The 17,970-nt window shown below is 35.6% G+C and overlaps 1 protein-coding gene across 1 annotated transcript in view; it reads right to left on the bottom strand.

Moving 5' to 3' along the window:
• Positions 1-2,533: 2,533 nt before the first annotated feature.
• PPP1R3A (protein phosphatase 1 regulatory subunit 3A) overlaps positions 2,534-17,970 on the bottom strand; it is a 71,495-nt gene continuing 56,058 nt past the window's right edge. Inside the window, exons 2-4 of the mRNA XM_072652993.1 lie at positions 13,280-13,335; positions 13,050-13,174; positions 2,534-11,145 (exon numbers count right to left, since the gene is read on the bottom strand). Of these exons, the coding sequence (XP_072509094.1) occupies positions 8,509-11,145; positions 13,050-13,174; positions 13,280-13,335 (2,818 nt within the window). The 3' untranslated portion in view covers positions 2,534-8,508. The remainder of the gene's footprint in view (positions 11,146-13,049; positions 13,175-13,279; positions 13,336-17,970) is intronic.

The following is a 17,970-nucleotide window of genomic DNA, read 5'->3' as shown; positions in this document are numbered from 1 at the left end:
TGCCCAAGAAATGTTCCTTGAAGCAATGGTAGGTATGGTTGAGGGGAGCCTTGGATTTTCAGTTAGAAGATGCTAGTTCAAATACAGACTTAGGAAGTCAGGAAAAAGGAAAGCAATTTAAAAATTGAGAAAGTGATGGATCTGGAGTTGAAATGAGATCTCAGTTTCCTCAATTGCATAATGGATAAAGGGGTTGAACTAGATGATTCCTAAGATCCCTCCAGCTCTAAATCTTTGATCCTATATGAATGTGAGTTCTTATTCTTTATATAGTATATTTTTATATAAAGATATTAATATAAAATATATTACCATGTAACATGCATATATATCAAGTGCCTAGTGCAGGGATACACACAAATATTTTAAAATTAGGGATGGAACTGTACACATTTCACCCCTCCAGCTTGACTTTTTTTCCTTCTGCCTCCTTCCCACAAACACATACATAATGTCAGAAATAGTTGTTGATAATTCTGCCTAATTCCAAAAGACTTGGGCTGAAACTAGATGCCTTGCTTTTGAAAGGTCATGCTGTCAATCTTATTTCATCCAGTGTGACAGGTGGACCAGTGAACTAGAATTAAATGATATCTGAAAAGGGAGGTAGGAGGGTAAAAGGGTCAAGGAACTGATCATGGAGGAGCCTGTAAAAACAGAGTTTGTGGGGTGTGAACTTTGGTGTGACCTATGTATTGGAGCTGGATAAGTGAAACCTAAAGTCCATGGCTAGATCCTTTCTAGGGCTATCTGGTTTGAATGTTCCCCCTCTGATTAGGAGACTTTCTAAGGAGTTTCAGTGAAATACTTTGTGAAAATTAATTTGGAATGTGAAAGTGGTTTTCATTCTCTTATTTTAAGGATCCTAGCTGCCTTTCCAACTTGGAAAAAGTTGTCTCAAATACTTCCTCTCTGTGTATGAACTCAGAAAACTTGATATTCTTGTGAATATCTTCTCTTGGACTTTTTTTTAGTTAGCAAGTAGAAACTAGTTTCACTTTATAAAATGGCAAAGTTTCACCTAAATGGTGAAAGGAAAAGGCATTTCTTGAATTATATTCACAAAAGTAGTTTTTTGCCTCTATGAGAAGAGGTGTTTACTGCATAGAAGTCATGCAAAAGCATGCAGAAATTTAATTTTATTGGATAGTTACAAAATGAGATTTGCTTTGTGATATTTTCACAAATGCTCTTTGGTTCACCAAAAATATATATTTTTACAAACACTTTTATGAAATCACCACATGCGAAACTGCTAAAAGCAAATCCTGGATGATTTAAGTGCATAAGAGCTACGATTTTCAATCCATCACAATGAATATCAGGTGCTTTCTTAAAGAGTTTAGAACAGAAAGAGACCTTAGAGATTGTCTAGTCCACTTCCCTTATTTTAAAAATGAAGAAACTGAAGTCAAGAGAAATTAAGTACCTTTTCCAGGATTATCAAAGTATTGCATAGCAGAACCAGGTCTCAGATCCAGGTTCTCCGATTGTAAATCTAAGGTTTCTTCCACCACACTATTTGGACCTTAGAAATGATCTAGTTCAACTCTCACCTCCACCAGTCCGCATGAAGGGTCCTGAAAAACAACTTCTGGTCTTTTCAAAGCTATCCAGCTAACTGAAGCAGACACCAAAACCACAACCTGTGTAGCACTAACCCTACCAGATTCCTCACTTCCCATTTTAAATATAGAGAAAATGGAGAATGATGAGTTTGGGTGAAGTGATTCTGCCAATAAAGCCAATGAGGGAGCCACTAAGCAGGGGATAGAATCCAGATCTCCTGCCCTTAACCTGATGGTGTTTTTTTCTTCAAGATTAAGGAAGAACCAGAATCCTTGGTTCCTGCATCTGACAGTGAAAGACATGTAGGAAAGGAGGCTAATGGCAGGAGTAGTCAGGAAACACAGTAGGAATCACCAGTTTGAATATCAATCCCTAAACAACATCTTGACTTGTGAAAAAAACAAACAAACAGGGGAAGCATCTCAGGAAAATAAATATCAGTGAAGAAAAAGTGTTTTACCTAGAGTTTTCCTTAATTTACTTTGTGTATCTCTTGTATGTAAACAGTTATTTACATGTTCTCTCCCTCCTTAGTATGTGAGTTCCTTGAGGGAAGGGGCAATATTTGGACCTTTCTTCAGTAAAGTAATTGGCATGTAGTAAGTACTTAAGAGTTAGTTGATTGGTTGACTGACTGAAAAAGGAAAGGGGTTGTATAGCATCATAAAGAAACAAATCCATCCCTCTTCTTTCCCCCAGCATCTGTCTCTTTCTGTTGCTTAATTATCTACTTTATAAAGTGTGTCTTAAGGACATTTTAAATTTATTTCCACCCGGAACCAAATTAACCAATATGCCATATTAATGAGTATCATGGTGAAGAAGACATGTATTACAACCATAAGAGACTAGTGCTTTTTTGAAGCACATTGAATTTCTTACTGTTGAACCATTTCTCCTTGCAAGTTCCATCAGAGATAGGTACAAAAGAAATCATTTCACTTTTTATAGAATCAGGTGGGAATAAAGACTAATTTTATTAGTAGATGGATATTTAATACTTTTGAAACACCATAGATCAAATAGTTACAGAGAAGATAAAATTCAAAACCTGTTAGAATAACGCTATTAAAGCAAAAATACCTTTAACATAAAAAACACAGCATTGAATGCATTTCATATTTGTATTACCAGCTGTCTTTTTAAATTACTTAATTGACATTAATTATATCATTTAGGATGTTGTATTTAATGATTTCTGGTCAAAGTGGAAGATGAGTGTGATAATCGGTGTAAAAGAAATCCAGTTCACTTCCCGTGTTTGTGACTCTATTTGCTTGCCTTAAACGTTGATGTACAGCACAGGTGTAAAATTGACTAGATCAGCTGGTCTCAAAGGTCATAACAGCAGTTGCTAGGATTGAATTTCTTGCACTTTAAACCTTGTGAAGGTTGATGCTTTTAAAGCTAATGAGCTACTTCATCTAAAAAACTTTGCCTTGTACCATCAACTTCCATATTAGCTACTAACTTATGGAACTGTTCTTCTAATTTGCAATCTGTGTGTTATAGCATATGAAGGGGATGTGGCTACTTTGGGAATGTTGAAGAGAAAGAAAAGCTAATTAATATTTAAGAGGAACAGAAGGAACGAATCATTTCCCTTTTTTCTACACCCAGTAGCCCATGATAGTTTTACTTATATGTCTCAATCATCTTTTCACTTTTACTTTGGTCACCTTCCTCTTAAGAATTGACTGGGGAAGGGAGCATAGTGCGTAGAGGTATATCCTGAAAGCCATGAAAATATCATTCAATTCCTGCTACTGACACATACTGGCTATGTGATCTTGGGTAAGTCACTTAACTCCTTAGGGCTTCAAGCAGCAAAACTGAGATTGAAATTGCAGTGAAGAAATGGATCCATATCAATAGAGGAAGTTTCTTCACCTGGGAAGTTCCTTTTCAAATTAAATTACAGACCTAGTTCTTATACCTATCTCTCTCTTCCTACCTTCTAAATATTTTCCTAAAATAACTCAATGATTTTTGGTCAATTTTATATGATTTTTTTTAATTCAAGTTCCCAAAGCCTTCTTCCCTCACATATACAAAATTTCTCTTCTTGGAGAAGTATTCTCTGATCATTGCCTGTCAAGGATTGTCAAACTTTTAAAATGCTTTATTTATTGTGCTTCTTATACTATTATCCACATTACCAATTATATTCCTGCTAATTAGTTTTAATAAATATTTTGTTGAATACCTGCTATATATGTACCCAACAGTGTGTCTTCTTTGAAAGCTCTTTCGGAATTTCCAATCTACTGTGAAAAATAAAATATACAAACAATAATCATACAAAGAAGTACATGATTGTTTCCAAATAAGTATTTCAAACAGTATGTACAATAAGGTTTCGTGGAAAGGAGAAATAAGTGTGGGTTAGAGCAGTCTTAGGGAAGGTTTTGTGACAGAGGTATTGGAATTGACATTGGAAACTGACTAAAATTTAGAAAGGTTCAAATAAAGGGGACAGCATGCATAAAAAAAGAGAACTAAGAAAGAATTAAGCAGAAGTTGTTCTAGGAATAAGAGAATCTGTTGGGCTCTTTTTGGTACAGGGTATGACTTAGGGAGTAAGGAGAGTGCAGGTTGGATAAATGCAGCTGGGCAAAAGAGCAAGTTCATTTAAACAGTAGCCTGATTCAACACCATTAGAAATCTAAATCTTCTGCCAAAACCAATAAGGTCATGGATATCAGTCAAATATAAATAATTTTTTTAAAATTGTCTACTCTTTTGGATTATCCATGCCTCTGGTTTCTTACATTGGTATGACTATCATGAATTGAACATGTTGAAAAGAGCTTGGAAATTTTTCATTGTTGAAATGCCATATATTCTGGGGGGTTTTCTACTTTGAAAAATGAGATGAAGGTTTCAGGCAAAATGCTGAACTTAGGATGATGGGCCTTTTAAAATTTTTAACATTTTCAATAACTGTCTATCTTGTGACACTTAAAAGCATTTATTTTCCCCAAAATAAAATCACAGACTACTAGAACAGAGTTTCAGGATAGTTGTGAGGAAATATAGTAGACAATCAAATCAATATTAAATCGATGAGGAGAAACTGTCCTCCCGGTATGAATTAATAATACGTTTGGACAATTGCCTGTGATTTCTTCAGTTAGGGATCTCCTGGTGTGGGTACTCATTATGTCAATGCTGGATATCTGTAACCACCTCAGTAACTTTTAGTCTTAGAGAGCTTCCTGGAAACCTGAAACATTGCATTGCTTCTCCAATAGTCACACAGCTAGTTTGCTTCAGAGGCATGACTTGAATACAGTCTTCCTGATTCCAAATTTGGCCCTCTATCCACTCTACCACTCCACCTAAATTGACTTCTTGCTCTTCTCAGGCTGGAGAGGTTATAGTAGTAGTAGGTCAGTGTCTCCTTCCTTTGGAATCATAGGGAAAAATTAGAATATGGTCTCATAGTAACAGAACAAGATGACATAAAAAACAACAATAAAAAATCCTTTCTTTAAATACATTCATATTAGCGTTTAGCAGATGTCCATGCCTTGAAGGTGGAGTACACTAATCACATCCGCTTATGTCCTCTAAGAACCATGAAACAAGCACCATGGTCTTATGCTCAGTCTTTAAATATGAGAGGCAGAATGCCTTCAGTGCACAAAATCAGAGTCCAGAATGGGTGATTTCACAAATAATTTTATAGGACAGAGACTCCTATAGTCAGGAAAACTCATGTTACATTAGATTTAATTGACCATGTTGATCTGTATTAAAGCCTTCAGTGAAGTAGTAAAGCATTGTGTGAAACAGATGAGAGGGTTGGTCCTTGAGGTAATACTTGACTCTTGGTTCCAGTCATTTTTGATTTCGTTAAGAGTGAGGATTATGAAACAGCCAGTCAGCCTGATAACTGGGAAGGAGGTAAAAGTATGCAACATGATTACAAGGATGGATTCGCCAACGTTGGGTCTTGATTTCTTAAAAAAGAATTTGAAGAGCAATCCATCTGTCTCCTTGAGAGAGAAGAAACTGTGTGATTGAGGTCATGGTACTCTCTCAGAATAAAAAGGGATGCCTTCTTGTGCTTTCCTGAGATTTCTTAAAAGTGCTTCTAAACAAGGAGGAGATGAGGCTGTCCATTCTCTGTTCTATTGAAATTCTGATACATGGGAACAACGCTAGCAGGCTTGCTTTCTTTTACAATAAGGAGCCTATTGAAAAGGCTTGGGATGACTTATACAAATTTGAATTTCTAAACCAATTACTTCTACTAGTAGCATAGCTCATGCTGCTAGTTAATTTTTAGAGTTGTCTTTCTGACGTGTAGCCAGCATACTAGGCAAGATGGAATATGAAGGTTTAACAGTTCACATTTCTTACACAGTTCAGGCAGTAGACATGTGATTCACCTCACTTTGCTTACTACAGTGCCACACACCCTTTGAGCACTCAACAAATGCTTAGGGATGGATGTTGATGGCAATGATACTTGTAAAGATTATACCTGCCATGTTAACTCAAAGATAGATCTTGGGTAAGTGGAGATTGCTAGTATTCACTGCATGCCATTTTTCCTATTCAGTATAGGGATATGACCAAAACAGACTTGCCTAAATCTATCTTTCAACCTACCTATCAAGATTACCCTGAGTGCTTATCACTTTATTTCATTCTGCATGTGAAAACTGCTCCAAGTAGTGGTGGAAAAGTTGGTGCCTAATCCAGGTTCCATTTTTGCACTGTACTCAGATAAATATGCAACTGGATATTTTTCCATCCTAAGGAAGTTACTGATATCATACTACAAATAAGTACTGAGATAATTTTGAAAGTAAAATGTTATCAAAAATCAAATACAGGCAGTAAAATGGGTCACTTTGTTCTTTTAAATGCATAATTGTAGTTCAGGCACCTAGTTCAATAAAATAATATAGTGTTTTGTTTTGCAATAATAAAATATGACATATTGACTAAAACCCTTAAAGGTAGAATGTAAAAATCATACCATTACGACTTGAAGAAATGCTAACATTAACTACCTTGTTTCTCCAAACTTTGTATAGACCTGTCAACAAAATTATCAACCCAGTGGTTTTAGAGATAGTATTCTAGATGTTGCCTACAGTATTCCACTTGTATTTAAATGAAAATATGCTAGCTCAAACAATCAAATATGTGCCCCAAGTTCTACCTCAGGATGTTTATATATGTTAGTCTAAAAAGCCAATGTCAGTCATTTAGTCTGAATAGCATTTAAGGGATGGATGGAATCATATAGTCTGGAACAAGTAAGGTTTCTGAAATTATATAATATGAAGAGAGAAAGATACATTCTCCTATTGCATTAGGATCAGCTAAAAACATTTTATTATAACTTTCTCTTTACACAATGCATCCAGAGTCTTCATTATGATATAGAAAATGAAGTTTAAGAAATATTTCTTAGATGCATGTGACTTTATGTATAACTTGTGATCTTTTGGTTTGTCATTTTCATGAAATGAAATATTGTTATTTCTGAGGATAAATTAAGTATTCTATCCACTTCTTTGAGATAGACATCAAAAAATCCTACGGATGGAGTGGCTTGTAGGGAGTCTCTCTCATGGTCTCTGGAAGTGACTAAACAGACTCAAACATACCAAAGTTCACCACTTGGGAGGGGCTCCAAGGGGTGTCCAAAGTAAAATAATGCCATCAAAATTTTAATGTTACTTCCACTTGATAAAATGATCAATTCCACTATTCCATAAAATTAACCATAGGTAATAATAGATGCTGCCAGTTACCTCTATACCAGAAGTTTATTTCCTGCTGAAATACATTCTTGAAACTGCTTATTACCAACTTTAAAATCAATTTTATCACCTTTATAAACTAATCAATTGGAAGTTATTATTGTGACTAGTGCCTAAGTGTTGTGTTTTTATGCATGGAAAGATGTCCATTTCCTTTTGGAGACTTCTGATGTTTTAAAATGAAAATGAATTAAAATATTAATTTCACCTCTTTTGTTTAAGAAATTAGAAATCCCTTGTAAATGTACCAAGTACCATAAGTTCATTTTAATTATTATTTAATGCTTTACACTTCATAGGTATAAATGCTTTCCGAAGCAATGCTTATGAAAAAATGAATTCAAAGTTTCTATCTCAAATGATACTTGTCAATGAAATTGTTCATTGTGCTACACAGTCTACTTTACAATGTTAAAAACAATATGAAAAACACTCACCCAAAAAAAGTTTTGTGCAATTGAGTGATAAGCTACCAATTGTTCCAATCTTTATTAGCTTTTTAGTATGGAAGTACCTACTTTTATCTTGCCAAAATCTGACACATACAGACTTGTTGAATTTATGGTGCTTGAGCTCTGTTTCCCAATATGCAGATAATGTCCTTAAACAATGAAATGGAAATGAAAAGAACTATTTTCCTCTCTCAAATTGTTCTGGGAAATAATACTAACACAAGTGGGAAATACAAAAATTGTATGGCCAGTACTGAGGGACTTTCATAAAGGTCCTCATGCCATTGACTACATTTTAAATATTTCTTAAACTATTTTGTAAAACCTTGTGGGGTGGTGGTGGAAGAGATTGAAGCTTTATTGTAAAAAAAAAATGAATGCAAGAAAATGGCACTTTAAGTAGTGAAGAGACATGAAGCATTGCATCTTCATAGCCTGCTAAGGAGCAACAGCTGTACCTAATTTTAACTTGACGTGCTTCAGATCTCATATTCATATAGGTATTTAATGATCCAAACATAATGGTCCTATATAGAATAATTACTTATATGAAGGAGTGAACTTCATACGCATTCCTTTTTAAACGATCCTTCAAGAGAAAAACTGCACTGGTTCTTTGAACAATGAATATTCCCTTTTAACAATCAAAATGTTTGGGGCATAATATCTTAGATTTTAAGTGAATAATAAAATCTACAAGATTACTTCTTTTTGACAGGTTCTTGGGGTCTCTCTCCTTCCCAAGATAGCCAGTACAATGAAAAAAGGTAGACTGCCAAGCCAATCATCAAGTCATAATAGTAGGTTGTTAGGAGAAACAGAATGAACAAAAGGAGATAGCATATTTTAGAGTTGATGTCTTTTGAAAGCAGGGACTCACTGGCCAGAGTTTGATTGTTCGGGGCAGGGAGGCTGGAGGAATCAGACCTGTTACCTGGCGAGGCTATTTCTTGTCCATAGCTTCTGAACTCAGCAGTTTCACAACTTGTCTCTTCCACCTCCTCGACAGGTTCACTGATTAAAATCATGGGCCCTAAAGACTTCTCCATGTTATTTTCTGCTTGTTGGAAACTTTCAGCTATAGACCTTTCTCTCCCATCACCGGAAGTCAATATGACTGACCTTTTATTATTTTCTTGAGGTACAGACCCAGGATGTTGATTTGTCTCTGTACACTGGACTTCACTGTGGGGATCACATTTGCGCCCTGATGTAGGAGAAATGGACTTGAATGGCATGGCAGCCATCGGATACTCTGTACTGCATGTTTCCTCACTGGATTGAGTTTTATTGGGGCAAGTGGAAACAGGAGTGCTACTTTGAGGACATGGGCTTCTTTCCGAACAGAAACTTTGATGTGCAAGAGCCACCAAATCAGTATTCTTCTGAGGGAGTCCTTGGGCCTCTGCAGGACATATATTTTTCTTCACAATTTTTGGAACAGTAGGTAACTGTGTGGAGTAGACATCCAGTTCTGAGCTTGCTTTTCCATTCTCAGGAGTGACCTGCAGAGATTCTCCTACAGTTGCAGTATTTCTAATGCCATGCTCTGCCCTGTCAAGTATTTCCCCAGAACTGTACTGAGACATAGTTTCTTCTTTTCGTGTTTCATCTATGTGTACATTATAAATACCCAAATGTGATTTCTTTTCAAAGTCAGTGTCATAGATTACATCCACTGAATCCCGATGACAAAGGGTATAATGTGAATCATCATTTCTCCCTTCATGTGGATCAAACGCTGTTTCCTTTCCCTCAGTGGGCCTGTCACTTAGAGAAGTCTCTTGAGGTAGCTTAGCAATTATTGCTTTTTCTCTAGCAGACATGCTTTCTAGAGTACTTTCTGATGTTGTCTTAATTATATAAGCTGTACCTGCTTCTTTCTCGGTAATACCATGATCAGCTACAGAAGACAGTTCACATCTCACTGTTTCTTGGCAGGTAAACAATTCTTCTGTAGGAGTAACATTCAGGTTTCTTGTATTATCTCTTATTTCCCACATGTCTTCACCATCTGCTTGCTCCTTGATCTGTTCTGTTCTGTTTGTCTTACTCTCTCTTAAAACTACCTGACTTTCCAGAACATTCCAACTTTGATTTCCACATGCTATCTTATTCTGATTGTCAGGAATATTCCTATCTGATTTCTCTTTTTGAACCTGGGGAAGATGCAGATTGGTTTGCAAGACATTTCCATTTTCTGTTGAGCAAACTTGGCCATGAATTCTTTCTGAAGCAATGCTTTCTGAATCCACTAGACCGCTTCTTTGGGTTGTAAACACATCTTTGGGGCTAGCTAAAGTTCTGAGAGAATGCGATCTATCAGCTTCAGGTGCCAAATCACAGGAGCTAGCAGAGATTTGATTTACTTTGCTTTGAGGGTCACATAAGGATTTTTTAGTAGCTTGACCTATTTCAGCATGCCCTCTTCTCCCTTGGTTGTCAGTCGAGATTGACACTACATTTTCTTTTTGCCTTTCACTAATGCTGAACTTTATTCTTTGCTCCTCCTTTTCTTTATCATTCCTACACCCTTTTCTAGAAGTTCTGTTTTCTGTAACTGGGCATTCTTTGGAAACATTCATATGGGCAGGTACATAGGCAAGAGACTCTCTTGTTGGACATTCCCAATCTTTGACTTCAATTTTCTGGGATCGTTGAGCTTCTTTGCCTTGATCAGCATTGCCTGCCATGGGCAGATAGGCAGTTGGACAAGATGTTTGCAGTTTGTGACCCTCTCCTGCTGGATTGGCATTATCATCTAGTATTTCCATGCCACGGTTGCCTAATGGCACTAATTTATCATCCTCTGAAGAAACTGTTTCCAGTGTCATTTCATAGTTCTTTTTGTGGTTATGAGCATCCCCCTGGCTGGTAAATGATCTATCCACCATCTCATTTCCTACGGTATCATCTGTTTGACTTTTTGAAATATCCACGCATTTTATTCCCTTCCTCTCTGACTCATCTGAACAATGAGGGCATTCATCCTGTTGCTTTATAAGACTTCCAAGTATTGGAGAGATCTCACCACTATCAGTGTATCTTGGTGATGGTTTGCTGCTGCTTGCTAGACCTGAAGTGAGTTCCTCTGCCAGTTGGTGACTAGCTTCATTTCTCAAGGTATGCTTTGGGTTGCTGTATAATTCTCCCCTTAAGGGATTTTCTGCTGATGAACTGGGAGACAAAGGCCTCCTGAGCAAGGTCCCGCTTTTCTCACCAAGGGTTCGCTGATTCTCAGATTCTTCAGCTGTATCTGGAAAATTACCTCTCTCTGTTGCAAATGAACTTTCATCTCTTGTAGAAGGACTTCTAGTTCTTTCTGAGTCCTGATTTAGCTTTGGGCGGAAAAAATAGAAAACAATGACCAAAAGAGCTTTTTAAAATACGCAAAATGAATTAAGTCGATTTCATCTGTCCAGCTAGTAAGTCCCATGCATAGTCCCGTTTCCTCATTTCACTTATGGGTTTCTAATAGGCTTCGAAGCAGGATGTTTTTTTGGGAATCCTGCTAAGTATGATTTGGGAATGAGATTACTAAGGAAAAGGCCAAAAACTAATCATTCTCCTTCCCAGCCTCCAAATATCACATTCTATTATTCAACGGCTTTTACTTGTCATTACTTTCTCTCCTCACTTAGGATATATACATTGATAGCTCCATGCTAATCAATTACATAGTAGCTTCCTGGGTGCCCCTTGCTACATTTATACTTGCTGTAGGTGCCCCCATTACAGTTTCTCTTATTAATATGTTTTCTGCAAAGCCTCTGCAAACTATTAATAGAAAAACGTCACTCAAAGAAAAGTGAGGGAGTTAATGTCTCTGCAAATTCTGTTTTAATGACCCTCTGCCAACTGGTACTCAAATGTATTTGAGCTCCTCAGTGATGCCAACTGTCAGGATTTAACAGTGAGATGCCTGTGTTTTTTTTTCTCCTCATAACTGACATTTGCATGATCTCAATAATTATATGCAAATCTTACGATTTCCCCTTCTTCTCACATAAGGCTCATGTTACTTGTCAACTGCACAGCTGTCTTGCAAGCCAATGCCTGTGGGTTTCACAGATTTGGTTGTATTTCCATCTATTATAGAGCTTCATTGTTTTATGCATTAACATCGGCATGGTGCAAATTAGCATCTAAATTACCGTTCCCTGTTCATTTATTGGACGTACAATCTCAGTGACTTCTAAACAAACTTTTATATTTGAGCCTGCTCATTGTAATGAGGTGCATTGGTGAAGTATGTGATTTTTCAGGGTCCTTTCATTATATTCTGTGGTTTGAAAAAAGTGGCAATGTTAACTTTCAGCTGGTGAGAATTCTCACAATGGGTGACAACTTTGTAGTTACTTAAAGTTGGAGCAAAGTAAATTACATACTTTTGTGATGCATCCTCCATATCACTCTAGAAAAGGTGGTACTTTGGTGGGGGGAAAGGGGGAAGAGATGAGCTCTATTTCTTTCCTGCTTCAGCACTGACACTTGAAGAGGCAAAAGTCATTTAATCTTAGATTATTATGAATCCACGTATTCCAATGCTCTAAGCTCAAACTAGACACTGGTAAGGATAAATTGCATTATGTGACTCATTTACTGCTATTTCTCCCTTTGTGATGAAAAACGTAAGTTAAACCATCAAAAAAAAATCTAAATGGATTGGATGTTCACCGGGTGTGAAATTTATGATAACAAATTTAATACTAAATTGAATACTATAGAATTTTTTTCTTATTTAAAAATTATAGGAAATGCCTCTCTTGTTCCTGCTGGGCAATTCAGTACTTTACAGCATTGTAAACCATTGCAGTCTCATGAGGAAAGAAGTAAATAAAGGAATACCACGAAACTGAAAGAATTCTAGATTGCCAGAGCTGAAAGAGAGCCTAGAGAGTATTTCATCCAGTCCTTTCATTTTTAAAAGGGAAGAGTTTATACTTGTCATGAAGATTAGCAATAGGCATCGATATTGGGTTACCTCTCCTATAATTCCTAAAAACTTTTATTTATAGCCACTGGTAAAGAGATAAGAAATAAAAATTATTAGTTTAAGACTACAAAGAGTGAAAACAACCTTCTGAAATCAGAGTCTTTTTGATCAAGCTAGAGATACAATGACAACACAGACCATTTCCCTTTTTTAAATTACATTAGTCGATGAAAAGGAGACATTTTGCCATCTTTGAAGCATAAATGGTTTCATATCCTCCAACACTGTGGCAACCAGCATACTTACCATCAGCTCTGATTCTGTTTCGCTGTGTTCATCATGTTCCCTGTTTGCATCTTTTACATTTTGACCACTGGCTTCCACATCTTCCTTATCCTCATGAGAACAAATAATTATTGGGAAAGAGGTATCTGAAAAGTGAGTATAATTATAGCTGTGTAAGACTTTTTCCCCCTGCCGTAGGTTATAACTATAAGAAATTTTAAAAATTGTTAGAAATGAAAGAGAAACAGTACCTGTAGTTCTTGAATTATTACAGTTATTCTCCTCTAATGTTTCTGATTCCTCTTTGCTGTTAAGTTAAAAAAAAGTGTTAGGAATTATTCCAAGATTCAGCCTTCTAAGAAATATGTTTTACTATGTAATAGTTATAGTTCACAAAAACTATGGAAATTCTGTGTAATCTTACAAGTTTCACTGTATTCTTCTAAATATTTTTAGAAATCAGATCAATCTTTTAAAATTATATAGTAATAAATGCAGGTACAAAAGCAATAAAAGAAAAAAATCACAATATGATATTTGGAAAAGAGGATGCTTTATCTATTTTAAAACTTATGTAATCATAATAAAAGCAATAAAATCATTTTATCATTCATAGATTTAATCTTCACAAGTAAGAATATTTTTCTCTAGGTTTTAATGATAAAGGTTTATGAACTACCAGTCCATTGTGATGATAGAAATTGTTTTCTAATATTTCAATCGTTAATTTTTTTCCCATTTGACTCAATATTACATTAACTCCTTTGGAAAATAAATGTAACTAAAAACTGAAGGAAGCAGCCAAATATATACTCATTTGAAAGAATTTATATATGTATTGCCATAGGCTAATTTTATAACTGAGATTGCAGACTTCTCATATGCAAGTTTACATTTTCTTATGTAAAGGATTATTCTAGATGTACTTCCTTCCCCTTCTCATTCGAGATCTGGACTTAAAATACACACATCTCCTTTTTGGTTTAAACTTAACCTTCCCTCAGTATATTTGCAGGGTGATTTTTTTAAAGTCTCAAAATCACATCCAGTCAGAAAATTTTAGTGAATCTAGTAAATTAAGTCTCATGGGTTTATATGTAGCAGTATCTTTAGTAAATCCATAAGGAATATAGGATTGCATAAAGAGTTTTCTTTGTACAATTATAGCTAAATTCCTATTCTAGTGGTTTTTTCCCAGTGAAAAATTCTACATTCATACAAGACCATATCTGCCAATCAAAGCAAAGCAAAGAGACGGGCGAGTTGGTTGATTGATTTGTCCGGTGTAGACAAACAAGTTGGATAGCTTTACCTTCAACGTCAAGTTTTTGGCCCTGGAATCGTGTGGGTCTCTTATAGTGCCTCAAATTATAAGAGAACTGTTCAACTTTCCCTTTCCCTTACATTTATGCTAGATTAGCCTTTTTATAGTACTCAGATAGTTATGTGATGTTTAGCTTTTAGCTTGAAGTGAAGAATTGAATACATCTAATGGTCACAGAAAGGGAAATTGGAATGCTTTATTAGCATTTTGACAAGGAAAAATAATGGTTGCCCTATTGGAACATTAAATCTGCTATATTTAAAAAAATAAAAAGTCTCAGTTTTGCAAATGTAACTCGAAACTCATTCACATACATGAGTTCTACTCTTTTCAAATGTGACCTATTAAGCATCTTTTAATAGCTCCAGCTTCCTCTTCATTCCTTTAACAAAACTCACAATTCCATTTGTAGTAGAAAAACAATGGCATTTCAAAGATTCCTTTCACTGTTTTTAAAACCAAAATGTTATCAATCATTATTCTGAGGTCTCTAAAATGCTTCTGCTTTTGAAAAGCACTCAAATCAAATGGAATAGAGCTTCCTTTTAGCTCATTTTTGGAAAACATTCATTAGGTACCCACCTGTGCATTATCCTCTACTGGTTACAATACTAAGAACTTTAAGTAGACACAATGCTTCTGCTCTATAAGCTTACAATTTAAAACAGACAATGTTGATGTATACATATATATACAGTGTGAAAAAGCTTAATAATATGCACAGGAATACAAAAATACAAGAAATTAAATAAAATACATAAATCATACATTGGAAAGCAAACAAACTAATCCCAGCAATGGAGAGTAAAAACAGAAACAAACGCACTTTATAATCCAGTTGAGGGTTAGAACATAATCTACCTGCTTACATAATACCTTTGATCATTTGGGAATGTAAAGCTCAAGTTTCATTGATGTTTTTCATTGAGTGATTTGCTCAATTAAATCTAAACAGTTGACATGGCCTTAGAAAAATCTAGAAAAAAGACTATTATTTGGCAATAATAGGAAGCTAAAAGGGCAGCTAGGTGGTGCAGTAGATAGAGTACTGAGACTGAAGTCAGGAAGACTCATCTTTGTGAGTTCAAGTCCAGCCTCAGACACTTAGCTGTGTGACCCTGGGCAGTCACTTAACCCTGTTTTCCTCAGTTTCCTCGTATGTAACATGAGCTGGAAAAGGAAATGGCAAACTACTCTACTATCTTCACTAAGAAAACCCCAAATGGAGTCAAGAATAGTAGAACATGACTGGAAATGACTCAATAACAACAAAGAGATAGTTAAAGGCACGAGCAGTACTGGACAAAATGAAGTAGACAATATTTATCTCAACACCCTTAGTTTTTACTCTTCATGTCCTTTTCTTCCCCTTAGTAGCACCCCTTTTTACTTCCATTCCCCTCAGGAGTGCAGCATTATGTCACCATATCTCATTCCATTAAAACCTCCTGTTCAGGGAGGCTACCCACTGTATAAGAAAAGGTGCTGAATTTGAAGGTAGAAGACCTTGATTTGAATTCCAGTTTTAACATTTACTAGGTCTGACATTAGACTAGTCCTTCTACCTCTCTGAGCCTCATTTTTCTCTTCTGTGAAGTGGTTAGTTTAGTTGATCCCTGATCATCTCTATGAGTCTATGAAAGGATTCATACAAAGGTTTAAATGACTAATCAGGATTAAAGAGCTGCTCTTCTCAGGGACAGTTATATTTTATAAAGGGGTAAAATCTTAATTCAAAGGAACAAAGGACTACTAGTTGAATTTCAGAAATAAGTGAGTCAGTGGTGGTGATATTCAGGGATACGTCTTCTTGATGCCTCTGTAATCACACCATAATAAGTACTCCTATTCACAAGACTGATGATAATTAAAGATGTGTGTGTGTATAAATATATATATACATATATATATACCTATATACATACACATATACACATATGTGGATAGATTGATGATAGATGATAGATAGATAGATAGATAGATAGATAGATAGATAGATAGATAGATAAGCCCTGGATAAAGGAACATAGAGAAAGGAGGTGGATTTGAGAGAAATTATGAATATGTCCTCTAGAATGAGAAAAGATGAATAAACATGAATAGTAATACTAGAGAGGGTTAAATGACTATTGTGCTAACCTTAAGAACATTATGTGGACCCCTACTTCAAATCAGCTTTTGAATCCTAAAGTAATAATAAAACAATTTTTGGAATGGGCCGGTGATTTCATTGCTGTAGGGAATGTCCAGTAAAAAAAGACTCCTCTTAGCAGTGAAGATCATTCTTAGTCAATAAGAGCTTAAGAGACTTGTCCAATTGATCACAGCCAAAGTCAGAAACAGGATTTGAATCCAGATTTTCCTAATTCTAAGACCAGCTGTTTGTCCATCATACAATGCCCCAGAGTGTGCTGGTAAGTATGTAACAACTAGGGGGAAAATGTACGTAGTTCATACCTCCTAAATTTAACGTGCATCATTAACATTTTCTCCATCACTTTCTTAAGCCTGAAGAATACACAAGACAGTAAATCAAGCCCTGATATTTGCTGATTTCCAAGCTGTAAATGCTTACACCAAAGATTTCATAGGCAGCCCCTTCTCCAGCACACCCTTGATCATTTCAAAAATGTAACAGCAATGACAATAATAATAGCAATACAAAGTTATGGAGTAATAAATTAACACGCGTAATACTTTAATGTTTGCAAACTGCAAACTTATGCAGTCATAGAATTTTCTAAGTGGAGGGCACCTTAAGCATCAAGCAATCCACTCCCCTCATTTTACAGACCCCAAAGTGTGGATAGCATGCCTTCTTATTTCATTTCTGTATATCTAGTGCCTAGCATAATGCATTGGGATTAAAATAACTCTGAGGTTCTACATCATACCCTTCAAGTAGGCCAATATAACTAAAGGACAAAAACAACAAATGTTGAAAGGATTCCAGAAAGAACATACTGATGCACTATTGGTTGAGCTATAAATTTGTCCAACCAGTCCAGAAAACAATTTAAAATTATGCTGAAAAAGTTACAAAACTGTATTTGCCCTTTGACCCAGTGTTGTTGGCTGCTTATTAAATGGGGAATGGTTAAACAAATTATGGTATATGAATGAATTTTATTCTACAGTTTAAAAAATGACAAATGTGAAGAATTCAGAGAAAGTTGTGAAGAATTTATAAATTGATGATACAGAGAAAGTAAGTAGAACCAGAAGTAGAGTTTATATAATAACCACAGTTATAGAAAGGAAAACAACCTTGAAAGCCTGCTGAACTCTGATCGGTGCAGGGGCTGATCACTACTTTACTGGAGAAAGGGTGAAGCTTATCTTCTAGTCATGAATTCACATAGACATTACCAACTTGTTGATTTTGATTGACTATACTTTTTTTTTATAGGACAGTGTTCTGTTGGTGGAAATGACTGAATTATTTTTTAAATAGTATCAGTAAAATGTTTTTAAAAACCAATTCATTACACGTAGTAGACTTCTATATATTTTTCGGATGGAACTGAATTGAATAAAATTGCCTAGGTTCATACAGTTAGTTATTGACAAACTCAGGACTAGGATGCATATCTCTTTTCTTAAATACTTTTTTCTTTG

Source organism: Notamacropus eugenii, chromosome 3 (assembly GCF_028372415.1).
Source record: "Notamacropus eugenii isolate mMacEug1 chromosome 3, mMacEug1.pri_v2, whole genome shotgun sequence".
In the NCBI taxonomy this organism is placed as follows: Eukaryota; Metazoa; Chordata; class Mammalia; order Diprotodontia; family Macropodidae; genus Notamacropus; species Notamacropus eugenii.
The sequence above is the reverse complement of the archived record's forward strand: the minus strand, read 5'-3'. Positions and strand labels throughout refer to the sequence as shown.